At 36.2% G+C, this 21,709-nt stretch overlaps 2 protein-coding genes and 1 pseudogene across 2 annotated transcripts; all 3 read right to left on the bottom strand.

Annotated features, from left to right (window-relative positions):
• Positions 1-2,201: 2,201 nt before the first annotated feature.
• On the bottom strand, positions 2,202-4,004 carry LOC145016905 (uncharacterized). The gene is made up of 2 exons (XM_078975067.1): positions 3,195-4,004; positions 2,202-3,031 (listed from the first exon to the last, which is right to left on the bottom strand). Exons 1-2 carry the CDS (start codon positions 3,892-3,894, stop codon positions 2,556-2,558), a joined length of 1,176 nt encoding a protein of 391 aa, XP_078831193.1. The 5' UTR covers positions 3,895-4,004; the 3' UTR covers positions 2,202-2,555.
• Positions 4,005-14,591: 10,587 nt separating this feature from the next.
• On the bottom strand, positions 14,592-16,044 carry LOC145015979 (uncharacterized; annotated as a pseudogene).
• Positions 16,045-19,000: 2,956 nt separating this feature from the next.
• On the bottom strand, positions 19,001-21,257 carry LOC145015368 (galacturonosyltransferase 8-like). The gene is made up of 3 exons (XM_078973834.1): positions 20,892-21,257; positions 19,542-20,789; positions 19,001-19,433 (listed from the first exon to the last, which is right to left on the bottom strand). Exons 1-3 carry the CDS (start codon positions 21,102-21,104, stop codon positions 19,158-19,160), a joined length of 1,737 nt encoding a protein of 578 aa, XP_078829960.1. The 5' UTR covers positions 21,105-21,257; the 3' UTR covers positions 19,001-19,157.
• Positions 21,258-21,709: the final 452 nt, after the last annotated feature.

Below are 21,709 nucleotides of genomic sequence, written 5' to 3'. Positions count from 1 at the left end.
TAAGTAAATAAAATATGTTTAATAATTTATAATTATACAAAATTAATAAAAAAAAATTCTTCATTAATTAAAAAAATTTACACACTATATTAAAAACATAAATAAAAAAAACATACTTAAAACATCGAAAAAAAACATGATCTAATCATCGTCACTAGCCAAGTTATCATAATCCTAGCCCAAATCTCCTTGAAACATTTTCGACTCGTCATCAGTAGTGTCAAACAACTCGTCTTCATCAAAATTCGTCTACATTGGGATTCACTTGAGCATTGAAGACGTGTTCCACCAAATCCGTATGAGAGTTATGGTGTTGACTCGGTCGTATATCTCCGCTCTGTTCGCCATGTATGCCTGCATACCAATACCAACTCTTTCTACATTTGGAAAATCCTCATTTTCATTGTCCATCGCTTTCCCTTATCTTTTAGAATCATGTTATGCAATATAATACATGCATACATAAGACTACTTATTTGTTTTCACTTCATAGATCGTGTCGGTGCTGCGCGTATCTGCTAACGTCTCTTTAAAACACCAAAGGTTCATTCGATATAATTATTGGGCCGGCTTAAACTTTATTCGCTTTTCATCATTTGGACATAAGAATTATTTCACAAACGTAGTTAACTCGGGATATATCCCATCAGTAATATAATATCCACGCTTGTACGACGTCCCATATGAAACGGCACATCATACGATTTCCCAAGGTTGATGTTGTTGAAAATCGGTAATTGGTCTAGAATGTTGATGTCGTTGTTGGAACCTAATGTACCAAAAAAATGCATGCCATATCCACTACTTCTAAAATTATCGTTGGCATATTTTGATCACCTCGCGTAAACTGACTGCACAACGCATTAGAGCACATTGACCACCCTCAATGCATACAATCAATACTACCAAGCATTCCAGAGAACCCGTGCTTGTTTTCATGTGTTGTGTATAGTTGGTGGATGTCACTTATTATAGGCTTGCTTAAATAACGTTCACGATAGAGAATAATCACAGCTCTAGCAAACTTATATACACATTCCCTCGTTGTTCGCTCTGACATTCTCAAATACTCATCTCATGAGTCCGATCTCATGCGGAATGCTAGTTGACGAACTGCACCAATACATTTTTGACTTGAAGAAAAACCTAATTGACCTCTTCCATTAACCCGCTGCTGAAAATTTGGAAATCGATTTTTGATGTCATCGACAATGCATAAAAATACTTCCTTGTTCATCCGAAACCGACGTCTGAATTTTACGACATACACTGCATCGTCGACAAAGTAGTCATTGACAAGTTGGTTGTGATCGGCTTCATGATTTCTCCGTAAAGGAAGATTACTAAGTTTTGGGATCGAGCTTTCAGCTTCATTTTTCTTGTAGATATATTAATGTTGTTTGTATATCGTCTCCAATAAAATCCGCTTCATACTAATGTATCCGATGAAATGGATGACAAAGATGAAGACATTTTTAAACAAAAAAGGTTGTATATATATAGTGTTTTGGTGTTTTTTCTGTTGTAAAATGAATTGTGAATGGTTATATTTATAGTTTTAAAAAAATTAAACTAAATGGGTAATAGCCATTAAAGGCTCAACGGTAAAAAAAATGTGAAGTATGAGGTGCAATGTATTTACTTTCCTGCAGCATCCTCACCACACTCCAATTGGGGGTTCTCAAATTAGACTCACACTCCAATTGGGGGGTTCTCAAATTAGACTAAAGGGAGTGGACGTGGTAGAGACCGCACCTTCAGTGCCACCTAGGACGGGACACTGCCCCCAACTGTGGTTTGGGTGCGGTAGAGACCACACTATGACACTACAAGGATGCACTTTCACTTTTTCAAGCTTTGTGATTGGTTCCTTTTTCTTTAAGGTTTGTAATTGGTTCCTTCTTTATTTTAAAAAGGTAAATAAATAACCAAAATGTGTCACCATTTCTTAGTGTTGTATTCCTTGAGTGTTGTATTGAAGTATACTTTTATAGTAAATGATGAAATAACACTCAAGAATTCCTTGAGTGTTGTATTGAAGTATACTTTTATGGTAAATGATGAAATAACATTCCTTGAGTGTTGTATTGAAGATACTTTTATGGTAAATGATGAAATAACATTTACTTGTCATTGCGGTTTCACAAGTCCCCGTAAGAAAATTAAGGTATTATATCTACATAATGAATCATTATGTCATCTTATTGAATTTTATATCATTATGAACTCATCACACGTGCCAAGTTACAAACATTCTTTTTCGGATAGACATATGTCTACATGCACCGACAAGACATCTGGAATTTCAGAGCTCTCACGAAGAAAACGTTACCTATAGCAAATTAGCACCACGCAAAACCACAGTAATGTTTTCCAACCGATCATCAAAATTTCATATTTACACTTGACCAAATCCGAAAGGCCCACGATTTTGCATGTTCAAACATGATCAACATGCAAAATTAATCGGATCCACCAGGAGGATATTACTAACGAGTTGAAAACCAATTCAAAAAACCACAAGCTAAAAAATGTAAACTCACTACCGGAATTATTCAAGATGCAAAAGCAGTCGGAAGTATGGTGATGTGTTTCAAGGGATGAGTAATACCAACGCCGCCTGCATGCTCCACAAAACCAGCCGGAGAGAATGATTGACCATGACATACACACACGATGCTTACCTCGTTCTTTGTATATCTGTACAGAAACCCGCTAACTGTCTTCCCATTGGGCCCGTTTCCAGTTGTGGAAACACACGGCATTCGGCCTAGAATAGAAGCCTGTTGTTGGTTTTGGCTATTACTCGTCGACTCAAGCTTCGGAGTTGGGTTAATCGGGTTTGGGACACCCGACTCCGGTGGCCTGAACCGGTCATTTGGGTTCACTGCAGGGCCGGTTGGCTTAGATGAACCGATGGGTTGATCGGACCCGGATGGGTCAAATGGTTCACTTGCGGCTGAAGTACTTTCCGGTTGGTGGTCTACTTGTGAGTTGCTTGAGTTGCTTCTGCTTTCATCCGTACCACCGCCTACAAGATTATTTTGACACCAAGAACACCGGACAACAATCAGAAAGAAATCAAGAACATCAATTAAAAAAAAAAAAAAAAAAAAACTCATCCTATATCGTTAACATGAATACAAAGCTATTGTTGTGTATTTGAATTAAAATGTTTAGTTTTTTTTTTTTACCCTGGGGAGAGGAGCATTGACTATTTGACACGGCGGAGGAAGCATATCCAGCGGAGCCGTTTGAATTCACATTAGAATACCGTCGTCCGCCGCCGTCTGTCTCGTCTTCAATAGGTTTTAGATTTGTATTCCCTTGATATGGCTTGAAACTCCGGCATGCCGTCGCCCGGAAAACAGAATTCTTCGTATTTAAATCGTCTTCAATTCGTGGAACAACTTCACCACCACCGCAGATGGGCATCACGTTAGGATGTAAAAATCCGTTTGTGATCGGTGCTGCAGGAATCGAAGTGACGTTTTCCGGTGAATTTCTGATCCTCTCTTTTTTACGAGTAGGTTCATTCTCAAAAATTTCATCATTTTGTCCTGCGATTTGCTTCTCTAACCACTCCTTGTTCTCCAGAAGCGGACCACTAACTGAACCACATGAACCAAAACCGACCGATTTCTTCGGTTTTTCTTCTCTCTTCCTCCGTAGTTCCCGTCGCCGGATAGCTTGAATCTCACGCTTGGAATGAACATTCAAATCCCCCTCCTCTTGTTTATCCTTTTCCCTCGAATCACTCACATTCCGAATCGTTTTCTTTGATTTCGCAAAAATCCCCCCAATCGACAACTCCAACATTAGCTCGTTTTCCTCTCTGTCGTCATCAACGATTCCGACGCTTTTTGTCTCCAACATTCTGGAATCATTCGCCATTATAACACTTCAGTTTTTTTTTATCGAAAATTCAGATTCAACTAGGGTTTTTTCTCATTTGAAAAAGGGGGATTTGAAGAGGAGGGAAATCTGTTTAAAGCAAATGGAAAAACATGGAGGGAAAGGAAAACGACACGTAAGATTTGTTAAATTCTGCGACGCGTTAATGGCGGAGTATGGCGTCCGATGATAGTACATGTCGACACGTGGCGAGTAACGAGGGAAATGAGATTTCTGGATTACTGCATGGTCGAAACGTGGCGATTCGTTTTAGGATGGTGGATATCTTTATGATGCTTTTTCGATGTAATCTTGGCCGTTGGTTATTGCGGGTCCAGAATGCTGATGACACGCGAAACGTACCTTAGCATTCCTGTATTGTGAATATGACACGTGTCATATAGTCTGAAAAAAGTGTACATGCTGGATTACAGGTGGATGACTAGACGTCTCGATGTTGCTTTCTGGTAAAGTAACCACGCACGTGGTTGCCATGCATGGTGTTCTTGCAATATTGTGTTCAGAAAATCTTTTATTAAAAATTTAATATTCACCCAACAAATTACATGAAGTTATTTATATTTGATTTTTATTTTTTTCATTTTAGGTAACAAAATCATCAACAACTAAATTTGTACATCTTTATTAAGCCTAACAAGCTTAAAATACTTCTTACATGAATGAGTTAATTTTTATGTCATATTTCAAATACTAATTGAGAATTTACTCCTAAGTTGAAAAGATAGTCGTTAATATATTAAAAAAAAGGTGCTCAAATAAATTATAAACTAGCTATTAAATATAAAAGAACATATAAGTTTGGGCTAACCTATTTGGTTAATGTAAATGTTATAATCTAACAACTAATTAAGGTCATGAGTCTATTCATGAGTTCAATTAAAAATAATTATCTGTTGTTCCAGAAAAAAAAAAAGACATAAAATGGTTTTGAAAAATCATTTAATATTATAAGATAAATGCATAATATATTTAATTAAAATAAATAAATAATAAATAATAATTTTATCATTTACGTTTGAACAAATCTTTGAATCTCAATTTTATTTGTAATTATTATTATTATCATTGATTATTGCATCTCATGGCTTCTCTCGAATTTTATACTAACCGTTGTTTAGTTGATTCATTTATTAAATATTCACTAAATCCCAAACCCAAATATTTTCTTAATAAAATTCATTGTTTGAATGGCTCATTTTGGAACATTTAAATCGATACATATATGGTACACATAAATAATCTTTTGTTATATATATATATATATATATATATATATATATATATATATATATATATATATATATATATATATATATATATATATATATATATATATATATATATATATATATATATATGGAAAAGTGAATATACCCTTAAGGTATATAAGCTTAGGTACCCAAACTCACTATACTACATCGTTTTGTATCATATACATACATTGTAATTGTCCAATGTTCTTATAATTCAACTTCTAACTTGATTACTTTCAAGATTTTTATCAATTTTACATTTATATTCCTCTTACATAATTTTCATTTTCAACTATAATATATATAACCTAATAGGTGTTCGACAAAAAAATATGATGTAAGAGGAAGATAATAATGAAATTTCGAAAATTTTGAAAGTAAATCAAATCAAGGGTTGAAGTTTAAGAACATTATAATGAATATATTAAACAAAATGACGTATTATAATGAGTTTGGGTACCTAAGCTTATATATCCTTAAGGGTATATTCACTTTTCTCATATATATATATATATATATATATATATATATATATATATATATATATATATATATATATATATATATATATATTAAAATTCTCTTGGCTTAGCTACAGTTAATTTGCTAAGTGTTCGTCGGTGGTTAAAGGCGAAGAAACACAGTTGTAAGTGATAGACGTGGACAAACCGATTAAGGGGGTGATTGTTGGATTAATCAGTTAGTTAATAAGGAAAGTTTTATTATATTAGGATAACTTTGATTCTAGAAGGTTGTTTTTCCTAGTTTTGGTATTAGAGTAGGATTCTAGTTTTATTAGTATAAATAAGGTTAATGTTTAGGATGTTTAAGTTAACTTTTTTCAGTAATAAAGTTCACCAAGTAATTCCTCGTTCTTGTTCTTTTTTTCTTCTTTGTTCAGTTTATACATTAGGCACCAATGTAATATCAGGTGGTATACCTACAAATTTCTCACGTCCTTTTATCGGTTGCATACACAAACACAAAGTAATGGCGAGCCAAACACCTTCATTTTCCCATGGGACGAGCAGATGATGATGACTGATGAGTGAGGTGTCGATGGTCATGGGTAAGATGTCGATGGTAGGGTGGGCTGGTAGATCAGAGACACCTTTTTCTTTCTTTTTGACTTTCGTTCTCTCTCTTTTCTCATTCTTGTCGAACAACACCAGATCTTGCGGATATGGGTCTCCTTCGGAATCTTCACCATCATCTTCAGAATTTGGAGATTACAGGAAGTATTGAGAGTATTGAACATATTAGAAAGAATTCGTTTGGTGGATTTGATGATGAAAGAATATGAAGGATAGAAGATGAAGGATCGAGTTATAGGTGTATGTGTGTTAAGAGAGAGAGAGAGAGAGAGAGAGAGAGAGAGAGAGAGAGAGGGATAGAGAGAGAGAGAGAGAGGTGGGACCCTTGCATATTAATTTTAATTTTAATTTTAGTTTTAATTTTATTTTAAAAAAATAATAGAAACCCTCATAAATGGTTGTTGGTAGTGAAATAACGAAAATGTCATTTATTTAACGGACAAATACTGACAGAGTCCTAAGGACTAAACATTAAAAGTTTTGAAACCACATGGATCATTCATGAGGTTTTTTAAAGTTAGGGATGAAACTTCATATTTTGTGAAACCACATGAATCATTTATGAAGTTTTGTCTTTGTAAAATCTAATGTTTTAAACTGTTAAATTGCGAATTAATGGCGCACCTTTAAAATGATTTAAAATATTGCTTTTGATTTAGGACCGATTCAATAAATATGATTGCAGGAATATTACGTATATTCATGAAAAAAAAAAAACCCTCTAAAATGCTCGAAGATAACAAATCGTTCTTCATATTAGAGACTATGGTAGGATATGTACTCAGGAGTATAATTCAATACTTTTGATGGTTAAAAACACATACAAGTTGTCCTAAAAAATAATAAACTAACGTTGTAATAGCCATGAATATAAACAAAAAATACCATAAACCATTATGGAATACTTATTTGCATTTCGGAATTGTTCATTGTATTCGGAAGAAAGGTTTTTCACATTACAGGTCCATTGATATAGGTTTTGTAAAATACTTGTGTAATAGCCCAATTTTACAACGAAATTTTTTTTCATTTAATTTAGATATATATAATGTCATGAAATCCATAAAACACACGTTTAGTTAAAACATCGTCTTTTACATTATATATAAAATATCATAGTAGGCCCCCAACATATCAAGGAACAAATACTTGAAACAAATCAACAACCTGTAAGCGAAATGCTTAGTGAGTTTCCCAGAGCATACCACACATACGTAGACACAAGTACAAGTCATATAAGCCATGTATACAAAGAATCAGCAAATGCCATGGGCTACCCCACATGGTCTTTACTTGGACTGCCATGGGCTACCCCACATGGTCTTACACCCAAGGCCATGGGCTACCCCACATGGTCTTTACTTGGACTACCATGGGCTAACCCCACATGGTATTACACCCAAGGTCATGAGCTACCCCACATGGTCTTTACCTGGACTGCCATGAGCTACCCCACATGGTCTTACACCCAAGGCCACGGGCTCCCCCCGGGGTCTTCATGTAATCATAAGATCATAATACATATCGAGACACAAAGTAATCACATAAATCATAATCACATAATGGGCCGGCCTTGGTGCCGTAGACCCATGGGTATGGTGAGAAGACTCACCTTTGCCCGAAGAATACAAGTAATGCACTCTCAAAGACCCGCAACCTCCCAACTGGATAATAACAATAATAATAATATCAATGATTGGTCCATAAATTATCCCAAGGGAAGGCCCAACATTTAAACCCTAACCCCAAAGGCCCAAACACCCTTGCAATGCAAATAGGCCCAAAATCTAAGTCCAAAGTCCTTAATGGGCCTACTTAATATGTCCATGATCCAATTGATAAAAGGCTTTACCCTAAGAATCCAAACATGCCCAAAACCCATAAGAGCCCAAAACTTTAACAACCCAAATTAGGATTGACCCAAACTGTTCCGCGTACGCCCAGCGTACCAGGTCTTCAGGGGTTACGTGCAGCGTACTTGGAGTACGCCCGTGTAACGCCCGGGTTTTCAGGGCTAAGCATTTTTGTCAATGTAATAGTCTAGGTCAACTATTGTAACTCTTTTTGAAGTAATAAATATGAAATATTTGAGTATTATGTGAATTATGTGTGTTTATGTGTTTATTATTTAATTATAAATGTATAATTAATAAAGAATAAAAATGAGCGTCAAAATTAAAGTGTGAGATAATCCCGATATCTATACATAAAGTTGTAGAATATGTCTCAAGGTTTCCGTGCATATAAAGAATGCCGAAATCCGAGCTATAAAGAAGAAGTTATGGCCCGCCGAAGTTTTACGACAAAACCGGCACGACACCGGGAAACGTAAATAGTGAATTTACGATAGAAGACTTTTTAGCCTTAGCAATCTAAACAAAAGTCGTAGAATATGTTAAACTAAGAACATCGATAAAAAGAACGCCCAAATCTGACTTCGTATGAAGAAGTTATGATTTTTCTAAGATTCGGCTTAGCAGTGCACGGCCTGAAACTCGAATTTTAGTTCGAGCGGTTTTTGGCTTACGCAACATAAATGAGAGTTGAAGATCTCATTAATAGGAAATCAACGGTAAAAAGACAGACAAAAACAGAGTCCGTATGTAGAAGTTATTAATTTTACGCAGACGTTTAACAGTATAATCTCCTTGTACTGTTAAATTTAAGATCGGTCGAGAATTAGCTGACGGTGTCAAAATGAAAGTTGTAGATCTTATTATTACCTACGCGTGGATATAAAGAACGTCAAAAACGGAGGTCGTATGTGAAAGTTACGGATTTTAGAAGTCAGAAGTGTGCTGTGCGAAAATGGGTGATGTGGCACAATCTTGGCCATTGCTTTCTCCCCAAGGCTTGCCACCAGATGGTGACATGTGGCACCAAGTTCAGCCACATTTCACCCTATAAATACCACCTCTCCCACCCTCATTTTCTTCACACCTTTCCCATTCTTTCTTCTCTTTACTCTCTCTCTCTCTCTCTAGAACCTCTCTCTAGCCCCGAAATCCCCCGAAAAGCCTAGGGAACCTCCCTAGCACGAGGCGGAAGCCCCGGAGTGCTCGAAGGCTCCGAGAAGAAGAGCTTTTCGGCTCGGGAACGCTGCTCCAAGCAAAGCCCGGTTTTCTATAAAACCCGCTGTAAGTGAGCTACGCCTACGCTATTTTTAATATAACTTTTATTTAATTATAGTAACGTTATTAGGAACTTATAATAAATACTTGGGCTATTATTATGGGTTATATAAGTATTTTTTTTGACGCTTATATAATAATAATAATAGCTAGACTATTAATTAGTCTCGACGAATAATAAACTAAACTCTAGTGGTAATAATACTAGGTTTCGTCGAAGAAAAATTCTTTTTAAGAAGCGAAGCGCTGTCTGAGTTCGGAATCACCACCTTTTCCGGTGAGTGCATAGTTACCTTCAACTTACACATAGATATGAAGTATTTTATATAAATTACGTGCTATGTGTGCATATTATCTGAATACTTGCTATCTATGCTAGATGAACGTTGTTATACATGTTTTCAATGATTTAAACTGTATATGTATTTTATATCTACGAAAATGTTGGGGTAAAACATGGGTAGATGTAATAGGTGATGTGTGATAAAATGATGAGAGGCCTCGATGTTGTTGTTGTTGATCTAGTCATCTAGCGGAGTATAGATGACGACCACGGACTCTTCTAGACAGTCCAGTGGAACACTAGCAGGCTCGCAACCTGTAGGTGTTGTGAACGATGTGTTCACCGGTGTACTCCATCCCCCACATGGTTGCCTATTAGGACATTTATTGCTGAGGAATCCCCTTAGCAGTAGTGTCCGTCCCGATGATGATCCTTAGGCTAGGTCCCTTATGATAGGTGTTTAGGGACGTAAAGTGAGGATAACGGGAACGGGTAATCGGGTTATTGTTGATTGATGAAATTAATAAACTTATTGTGGGTTGAAAACCCTATGTGCTCACCAGGCTCCCAAGCCTGACCCACTCAGTTTTATGCATTACAGGTAGTGGCGCATGAGCATAGGTGTGATGTTTTGGACGAGGGATTACGGATATAGGCCTGTAGATATGAAATAATGTAGTAAGGCTTATATTGTATTGTTTATACTTTTGATCTGTACGAACATGACATCCCGAGTCTTTTAATGAAATACATTTCTATGGAAATGCTTTTGATAAATCTTTATCATATTATTGTTTTGGGACAAATTCCGCAACCCTTTTATTAAAAGATAACTCTGATTTTGAAATAAAGTATAAACAAAACCGGTCTTTTCTGGCCGTGATTTTGGGGATGTCACAGTTGGTATCAGAGCATTAGTTTAAGCGAACTAGGAATTTGTAGGATTTCTAGACTTAAACTTAGAATGCTAAGCGATGATTGTGAGGTGTGAGCACTAGCTTATTTTAGGAATTGTGCCTAAAATGCTTTTATGTGCTAAATGTTTTATGCATGATATGCTGTTATTTTGTTCGGGATCTATGGTCTGTTGCCGACCGGATCTGGAACCTTATGTGTTTAGGATTCTAAATGTACGACTACGATATTAGAACTAGCATGTAAACGTTTCGGAGTGATAAGGACGATTTAAAACGTCTCTCCTAAATAAAGATCTAAATCCACCTTATTCGGTATATAGATCAAGATGGTAAGGACCCGTAGCGGAAACGTAAACGCAAATGGGAACGGACACCAACCCCCCGTGATCGAGCAAATACCAGTTGTGGAAGCCGCTGCCGGACCAATAACGATGGCCGGAGTGCAAGCGATGATCCAGGCAATGTTGGATCGTCAAATGGAGGAAACCAGGCGTTTGCTCCAGCAAAATCGAGAGGAAGCGACTATTCAGCTCGAACAGCCCGAGTTGAACGAAGGGCAGACTGAAGAAGGAAACTACAGTGGGACTATTGGTCAAGCCAACCCACCGATAGTTAGGCAAAACCACCAGGATGGAGGAAATGATGGACGTGGATGCAAATACAAGGATTTCATGGCATCCAAGCCACCGAGTCTATCCGGAAGCCCGACGCCGGTGGAAGTCATGAACTGGATCTCTGAGATGGAGACAATGTTTGAGAGTTGCGAGTGTAGCAATAGGCAGAAGACTGCTCTTGCAGTTCCTCTATTGAAATCTGGAGTACTAAGCTGGTGGAAGCTATTAGCTGATTCAATGCCCAAAGGTGAAGCAAGCAAAATGTCGTGGGAGGATTTTCTGGTACAGTTGAAGATGCAATACTGCTCTGAGCAGGATCTTCTGGAGATCAGCAACGAATTCCAGAATCTGAAGAAGGGAAGAATGAGCGTTACTGAATACGCTGCAAGCTTTACTGAGAAAATGAAGCTTGTTCCTCACCTCGTCCCAACTGAACTCTCCAAGGTTAACAAATTTGCCCTCGGATTACCAGCGGAATTCGGCCCAATGGTCAAGCAAACTACCACTTTGAAAGCTGCCATCTGGGCTGCTAAGAATGTGGAGACCCAGATACGAGAAAAGGGTCTGGAGAGAGCGGAAGTGGGAGAGAAACGGAAATTTGACGGATCCTCGAGGTCCGGTAAGAAAGGTAGATTCTCGAAGTCTAGTTCGAGAGGAGGAGGATCAGAAGCAAAGTGGTGTGACAAGTGCAAGAAGAAGCACTCTGGGAAGTGTGATGGAGGGGTCACTTGTTACAAATGCGGAAAGCCTGGGCACTATGCCAACGAATGCACTCTTAACCAGAAGGCCTGTTATGGGTGTAATGAAGAAGGGCACATTTTGAAGGACTGCCCGAAGAAGAAGGAGGCAGGAAGACCCAACATACCACCAAAGCCGAAGGCGAGAGCCTTCCAGATGATGCTCGAGGCTGCAAAGGAGGCAGCAGACGTCGCTTCAGGTACCTTTCTTGTAAATGGTTTACCTGCAAATATACTATTTGATTCCGGAGCCAATTACTCCTTTGTATCGCATAAATTTGGTGGAAGATTAGCATTGCCTGTAGAAAAACTAGATAATGCCCTGATTGTAGAAGTTGCCAGTGGCAAATTCGTACCTGTTAGTAATCGTATTAGGAACATCGTCATTAACCTAAACGGAAACGAATTCCATGAGGAACTATTACCCATAGAGTTAAACGGTTTCGACATCGTTTTGGGTATGGATTGGCTTAGCGCCAACGATGCCGAGATATTATGCCGAAAGAAGATAGTTAGGATAAACCCACCCGGAAAGGAATCATTTATGGTGTACGGGGACAAACGCAGAGTGAATTCTGGAATCATCTCCTTGATGAAAGCCAGAAAATGTTTGTCCAAAGGATGTGCATCATACTTGGCATTCGTAATCGATGCTAAGAAGGAAAAGAAAGAGGTGCAGAATATACCGGTTGTGTGCGATTATCCGGAAGTCTTTCCCGAAGATCTTCCTGGATTACCACCTGATAGGCAAGTAGAATTTCGTATAGACTTATTACCAGGAACAACACCGATAGCAAAGGCACCTTACCGATTAGCACCGACGGAGATGAAGGAGCTCATGACGCAACTTCAGGAGCTGTTGGACAGCGGTTTCATTCGACCTAGTTCATCACCCTGGGGAGCTCCGGTGTTATTCGTGAAGAAGAAGGACGGAAGCATGAGGATGTGCATAGACTATCGAGAGCTGAATAAGGCAACGGTGAAGAACAAGTATCCATTGCCGAGGATTGATGACCTATTCGATCAGCTGCAAGGTTCAAGCTACTTCTCAAAGATCGATCTTAGGTCAGGATATCATCAGCTGAAAGTGAGAGAGCAGGATATTGAGAAGACTGCATTCAAGACAAGATATGGACACTACGAGTTCTTGGTTATGTCATTCGGACTAACCAATGCTCCCGCAGCATTCATGGATTTGATGAACAGGGTTTGTAAACCATTCCTCGATAAATCCGTGATAGTGTTCATCGACGACATTCTCATATACTCGAAAAGCCAGGAGGAGCACGACAAGCATCTACGAGAAGTGTTGGAGGTGTTAAAGAAGGAAAAGCTTTTTGCAAAGTTCTCCAAATGCGACTTTTGGATACGGGAAGTCCAATTCTTGGGTCATGTTGTTAACCAAGAGGGAATAATGGTTGATCCCGCCAAGATCGAGGCTGTAATGAAGTGGGAACGTCCGAAGAATCCCACGGAGATTCGAAGCTTTCTAGGATTAGCCGGATATTACCGACGATTTATCCAAGGCTTTTCTTCGATAGCTGCTCCATTAACAGCTTTGACCCATAAAGGAGCTACGTATACATGGAGTGAGAAACACGATGAGGCGTTCGAGAAGCTAAAGAAGAAGTTATGTGAAGCGCCGATACTTTCTCTACCCGATGGAGTCGAAGATTTCGCAGTTTATAGTGATGCATCTGGAGTCGGGTTAGGTTGTGTTCTGACCCAAAGAGAAAAGGTGATAGCATACGCATCTCGACAATTGAAAGAGCACGAAAAGAACTACCCCACTCATGATCTGGAGTTGGCAGCGGTAGTATTCGCCTTAAAGATATGGAGGCATTACCTCTACGGCACGAAGTGCAAGCTCTTCACTGATCATAAGAGTCTCCAGTATCTCTTTAATCAGAAGGAGTTGAACATAAGAGTCTCCAGTATCTCTTTAATCAGAAGGAGTGGAAAGTATCAGGAAAGCTCAACATGCAGTTTAGAGTTTATACATGATTTGAGACTATAAATTTGCCATTTTTAGTTTTATATTCATTGAATTACAGTCCCCTAAAATCGAGATATCAAAGCTGTAAGTTTTTAGTTTTTCAGTTTTTTTGTATTCAGTGAAAGTATTAAAACTTGCATATCTAATTCGTTTGAAGTCGGATTGACATGTGGTTTTTTTCAACTTGTAGTTTACAGTTTGTACATGAATTTACATTATAATTTTGTCATTTTTGGTTTAATATTCAATGATTTGCAGTCCTCCGAAGTCAGGATATCAAAACTGAAAATTTTCAACTTTTCAGCTATTTGTTTTTGTACTTTGTATTCAGTGAAAATGTTATACACAAGCATATCGCATTTGTTTAAAGTTGGATTGATATGTGGTTTTTTTCAGAGTATATTTCTGGGTTTTCCGGTTCTAAACCCACTTTATCCGGTTCCAACCTACCTACTTTGATGTTACCGGGTTTTCCGGTTTTAGACCCACTTTACCCGGTGCCGTACCCGGAACCGAACCAGAACCGACTCCTATATACCGGTCCGATTTCCGATTCTACAAAATCCCATTAACCGGGACCGGGTCCATCTGGTTCGGGTTTGGACCACTTTCATCCCTACTCCTGATTATACGTCGACAACTTGATACTCCTCAATCATCATCATAAACCGGAGCCCAACCGTTTATGGGCTTTTCCAATTTGAATCGTGTATGAATTCTAGAATCTTGTTCCCGAAATTTCTATCAGAATGGTAAAGGTTTGTTACCAGGTATAAATTAACCCAATCAGAAGAATCGAATTCTTTAAGGTAAGATTGTAGTAAAACAACCCAACCTTTTCTGTACTCCCATTTAAACACACTCAAGAACACAAACGGATTTCTCAGATTCAATTGTTCTGAACTTGAACCAAGTACCAGATTCCCTAAAGCCGAAAGATCCAATGGAGTGTATTTGATTGGATCAAAGAATTTTGTATCTATGGTATGTACAAATTTCACAACTTTTGATTGATCAACGCCACTATTTACAAAAGACGATGCATGAAATTCAGTAGGAACCCAAACCATATCCATGGAATTACACCGCTTTACATGATCGGGGTTCACCCTATCTGTTTCAAACTAAACCAGTTGTTTGGTGGTGGATAAGGTGTTGTTTGAAACAATGGCAGACTCTAAGCACCAGGCTCACTGTGACAAACTGCAATCGACTCCTCTGGTCTACATTGAGTTCGGTAGAGCTCAGAAGCTAACCTTTTCATCTCTATAGGCAAACCCTCCCAAAATTGAAAATTATCATTATCCCCGTGTGGAGCGATACTCAATCTGAAGTTACTGGTTTTGTTGTAGTGATTGAGCGCTAATATATAAGACCAAGCTTCAAAACAATAACCGCCACCAGCAAAGAATTGAGCCCTCCATAGCAAACAGTGATTAGGAAGATTAGGGCTTGTTGATGCAGATTTACTAAGGTTTAGAATTGTGCGATTAAACCCAAGAATTCTCAAAATATGCGAAAGAAGCGGCGAGATAGTTGGATTTATGTATTGGGTTTTTACATAATTTGTTTGGGGGATGATGAATGAGATTGAAATTGCAATGACGATGACTACATCTAATCTTTATTAACTTTATATGTATTTTTTATTTATAAATATATTTTTTGATATTAAAATGATTTATACATCATTAGATTATAGGGAAAAATACAAATCTAACCATTTTTGTTAATTACTTATAAAAAAATAGCCAAAAATAGCCCACAAAAGAGTAGTCAACGCCGTTGACTACTGTTTTAGGCCGAAAAGTCCTCTTTCGTACTAATGGTCTTTTATTTTACGGACTCGTTTACTTTTTCATGGCCCATAGCCCAAAGTATAAAATAATTTTTTTTTTCAGATTAGTCATTTTTCTTATTGTTTTCTTTGATTTGGCTATTTTTTTTTCTCAATGGAGCACCCGAAGAACAATCAGGTTTGTCTAATTTTCATCAAAATTTTACCATGTTTGTGATTATAAGTAGGTTTTATATATGAGGTTAACTTTTTTTTGAACAAAATTTTACCTATAGTGTACAAGTACCCAATGCACAGATTGTGCATTGTCGACTTGTACACCGTAGGTTCGTATGAACCGTACGGAAATTTAATTTTTTTGTTTTTTTTTTAATTTGTATCAATAGGATCGGAATTGTATGTATTTTGTAGTTGTATAATTTTTTTATAAAACAAAAAAGAAAAAAAAAAAAAAAAAAAAAAAAAGAAGGAAACCGTAGGTTTCTCAAAAAATACGGTTTTTTTTAATAAAAAAATGTATAACTAATAAACATTTGTATCCCCTTGTACGTATCTTATAATTTTTTGTTGGAAAAAAAATCGTAGGTTTCTCAAAAAATACGTTTTTTTAATAAAAAAAAGTTATAACTAATAAACATTTATATGGCCTTGTATGTATCTTATGATTTTTTGTTGGAAAAAAAATCATAGGTTTCCTAAAACCTATATATATATATATATATATATATATATATATATATATATATATATATATATATATATATATATATATATATTTGTTTTTCATTAAAAAAAAAAATTTAAACGTATTTTTAACGATTGTGTTCCCTTGTATGTATGTTATGATTTAATGTTTGCATGCTGTTAAAAATGATGTTATTTTCTATGTCTCAATTATGGCATACAATAGCAATGTACTATCCTCTATCATCCACTTCGTTACGCGAAACACCTTCTTCAACCACCACATAGACAAATATAGATTTATCTCTAACGACATTTATTATCTTGATCAGCTTTCTAATATCACGATCATCAACAATACCACAATAATAGAGTTGTTCTGGATGTTGATAAGCCTCTGACTTTTGATTCTTCGGAAAGACTCATCTTGCGCTTCACCAAATGAACAAAATCGGTGTTCGTGGTGGTTTCGTAAAATTCAACACCGAAATAAAACATTCTCGGATTGTATTCGGGTGGCCAAACATATGATAATTGGGAATTAACAAACTCTCATCTTTCATCCGTAATGAGCAATACGAAATACTCGTTACAACTTATTATGTTAATTTTAAGAATAAATAAGCTAGAGAGAAGTGCAATTTTCAAAATACGAAATAATTTCAAAAATATGAAATACTTAATATATATATATATATATATATATATATATATATATATATATATATATATATATATATATATATATATATATATATATATATATATATATATATATATATATATATATAGTGGATTCAAAATAGTGTTCCACTCTGACAAAAAAGTAGTCAAGTTTAACAAAAAAGTAATCCATTCTGACAAAAAAGTAGTTAAGTTTTACAAAGGAGTAGTTCACTCTGATAAAAAGGTAGTCAAGATTATTAAAACTAGTTTTTATATTTTACAAAAAATATTTTTTAACAAAATAATTGTCAAAAAACAATTCTACATTTTATAACAATATAATTGTTAAAATAATTCTACATCTTATAAACAATCTTTTTAATACTCTATATCACAAAAAGAATATGTTTTTTTTTTAAGTCTAATGTTTTGAATTCTTAAAATTTTTAACAAAATAATTGTTAAAATAATTCTACATCTTATAAAAAAAATTAATTATAGGTTTTTTCACAAAACAATAGATTAAAAAAAACTTATTTTTTCTCCAAAACTGTAGGCTACGGTTTGGGATACCGTAGGTAAACCGAGAGGAAACTGTAGGTTTCCCAAAACCTATGGTTTTGTAGCTTACAAATGAAAAAAAAAAAATTATACAAAACACGAAACGGTAGACGATATGGCGAAACAGTAGACGATTTTAGAAACCTACGGTTTCGTGGGTTATATTTGGACATTTACTTATTTTTTGTTATAAATTGATAATCACTTACTTAATTTTGCTAGATTAGTAGTGACCTCTAGATTTATAAGATTAGGTATTAGATTATAAGGTTAGGTTTTTCTACATACATATGCATAATGGTTTGTATTATTTTGCATTTTGCCCTTATTTTATAAATAAAGTGGTGAGAATATATTTGTATCTTTATGTATTTTATCATTTGTACAATAACATCATTTCGTTAATTTAATGGCTTATTTTGACATTAAACAAAATGATATGGTCAGAGTCATGTATGGTATCCCATGGTTGCTTGGAACAACAACAATAACGGACAAGCAGTACTCTTCACCACTCGGTTATTATATCTGGGGCTGTAAATGTGTAAACCAACTGAACCTTATGCAAATCGTTCGGCGGGAAATTCGTTTATTTAATAAATGAACGATCATGAAAATAAAATCTCGTTTGTTTAGCTAAACGAACGAACATGATCAATAATTTCGTTCATGCATTTATTCATTTATGTTCATTTATTTAAATTTATTTATGTTCATATATGTTCAATTGTTTTTTATTATATCACTATATTATATGGTTGTTTATATTCATATATGTTAAATTGTGTTTGTTTATCTTTATTCGCTTATGTTCATTTAACATGTTCACGATCATAAACAAATAAACAAACAAACATGAACATGTAATTTGTTAAACGAACGAACATAATCAAGAAAACTCATTCGTTTATCCGTTCATGTTCGTTCATTTGTTTGGCTAACTTAAACGAACGAACGAACAGGAACAAACCTTGTTCGTTTTTGTTCAGTTCGTTTACAGCGTTAATTATATCCCTGGTTACTTCAAACCGCTTTGCAATCGTTCAACAGATTTTTTATCGTTGTCATCTAGGTGCTGAATTTTTCATAAGAACCTGAGCTAATAGAAAGATCAAACACCAAATTATATCAACAGACTTTCAACTGTTTCAGATATTTAATCGAGCGTCTTGTCAAATGGCAATGGCTTGACCAAAATATGCATCTAAACTCTTACAGATCTTTTACCAAGAATATGAAAGTAACTAAAAAAGGGTAAAACTAAAAATTATGCCATCCATTCAGAGGGAAGCTACAATATGGTCATTAATCTAATAAAGCAGAAAAGTGTATATATGTTTAGAACTTTAGATAAAGAAACTCTAACCACAATTATTCTAAATCACAACATGATTCAACTGAGGACACTATAAACACTTGAGAACCACATTAATCTAAACTACAGAACAAATGGAATCATCAACTCTAACGTGTGAATGTTAAGTATTGATAAAGGGTGTGTAGTAGATTTAATGACCAAAATTGCAAGCTTGGACAAATTCCATATCATAGTCTACATATTTTGTCCAAAGTGGGCGAAACTGATTCATAGCAATGTCAAGCCATGGTTTCATATTTCCATTGAAATGCACAACTGCAGCATTTTCTATCTCTTCCATGCTTATGCTTGGATTATACCCAAGCCCTAATACATGCCATGATTTCTCTAATGGTTTAGTTGTTGAGTAAAATGTGATTAAACCTGGTGGCAGTGTTCCCAATTTCCACAATGTCCGATTCTCATTCTGCAAAATACAGTATACCACCATTAACACTTTAATAGACATAAACAGCAAATAGATAAATAGATCTCAATTCTCAAATCATAACTCATTAACATATAACAATCTTACCAGATTTTGCCAATAGTGGTACTCTTCAGTGCATTTTTCTCTCCTCCAAGCATCCAAATCAAAGAAGTTCATCCCATAAGCCCAAGCACATGCCTTGGGATTAAACTTCTCCTTGATCAAAGGATGAGAGAAGTTCATGTATTGTGAATACCTATGAAAAGATCCGAAACAAGTCTCAACAGCTCCATTTACCTTTCCATCCATGTCTATCTTCCAAAGCCCAGTCAGATCTTTTTGAACGATTATATCATCATCCAAGAACAAAATCCTGTGCAAGGTGGGGTACATCTCAGGTAGGTAGAACCTCAAATGATTCAAGATTGATAGATACTTAGGGTTCCTGAACTTCATATTGGTTGTGTCCTTTGTTGCATTCTCAAGCTTATTCTCGAAGTAGAACCTCTGCAATTTTGCAGATTCAAGCTGCTTTAGGACTGGAACGTATGAAGAGTTCAGAAATGTGTAGTCCTCCACTGCTTTGATTTCAATATGAGCACCGTTGTATTCTTTCATCTTGAACATAACCTGCATTGCTCCAAGATTCATCTTATCTGTCACTACATGGAAAACATGCTTCCATGGTTCCTTTGTGTTTTTAACAGCCGAGTTGACCACAACAGAAGCAGCAACAACGTTATCAGAAAATATCGCATAGTGATACAGCTTAGGATCGTCGAACTCTGCAGGACGTGGCTTGCCTTCATCTGAGTACTTCTCAGGGTGTGCAATTCGCTCTTCCATTAACCTCATTGCAACGCAATGCAAGCTCTTTGGTATTGATTTCGCTGCAATCAAGCTAGAGAACGCACCTTGCTTCTTTGCCTTGGTTAATTGCTCATTGACTGCGAAAATTGTGTCTTTCAGCTTCTGAATCTTAAGCTGGTTATCAAACGACTCTTTGGCTTCGGCAATCACTTGTCTGGTTACCTTAATCCGCTCTTTCACCTCCTTCTCGAACTGCCGGAGTGCCACTTCGTCTGTTGATTCCGCATCAGAGTCGAACAAAGCTCTGTAAGCAGGTTTCGAGATGAGATCCGTGTAGCTGCGTGAAAGATCAGCGAAAACCCTAACGAGCTTAGAGTTCTCGAGCTTGAGCTTCCGAGCATAGGCAGCATAAGCGAGAGCGAGCGACTTGTGATCATCTGCCTGCTTTCTGATCTGATCAAATCTAGGTTTTAACGGATCAGATTTTAACGCGAGCACAGACCTCATAAGTGATCCAGCTCCGTTCGAATTAGAAGAAAAGCCCTAGAATTACAAGCACCACACATATTAACAAATTTAATAGAATACCAAATAACAACAACAATTGGATAACTGTAAGGTAAAATAAGAAGAAAAAGAACATACAATGTCGAGACCGGAGGAAACGACGCCAGATGATGAGGTGAAGAGGAAGGAAACGGCTAACAACAAGAATACGGCAACCGAGAGACCGGTGGCGAAAAGCTTGAAAGTAAAGCCTGCGGCAGCAACCGGCGGTCGAGTCGACGGACCTGCAAAACCATTATTCCGTTCGGAAAGTGTAGTGCGAGAACTCCGAAAGCCTCCGGAGATAGCCATTGTCGTGTATCTGGATCTGAATCACATAAGCATTGAAGATACGAGTTTGTAGAAAAGTACTTTAGTGGAGAATGGCTGGCCTGGGGCTGGCGAATGGGTGTGATGGTGACGGTGGGAAAAGGGGGAAGAGGGAGATGCGTGGGTCCTATTCGGTTTCAGATCCGTGTTTTTACTTTATATCGAGTGATGAAAATGAAAGTGTTAACCGTTAACCTAGTCGTTGTCCTTATCGTATTCAAGTTTAAAAAAAAAAAAAAAAAAAAAAAATTTACAAATATAGCCATGAAAATCGGAAAATCGTAGATGAATTAAGCTCATTTGCGATTTCAACCTTTCATCTAGGAAAGTACAAATTGCTAAAGCATAAGTGTGCTTTAGTGACTTATATTTTTTTTACTTTTTCTGTATAAATACATTTATCTCTAACTAAAATCACACATGAACTAAGTTCATCTGCGATTTACTCTCATCTCATCTGCAATTTTGCGTTTCATTTTTCATCTTTTTTTTTTTTAATTTTGATTACGAAATTAATAGAGTTTAAACTTTATATATATATATATATATATATATATATATATATATATATATATATATATATATAT

This window comes from Lactuca saligna, chromosome 9, assembly GCF_052625555.1.
Source record: "Lactuca saligna cultivar CGN05327 chromosome 9, ASM5262555v1, whole genome shotgun sequence".
Taxonomy (NCBI): domain Eukaryota; kingdom Viridiplantae; phylum Streptophyta; class Magnoliopsida; order Asterales; family Asteraceae; genus Lactuca; species Lactuca saligna.
This window is presented reverse-complemented; position numbering and strand designations above follow the sequence as displayed.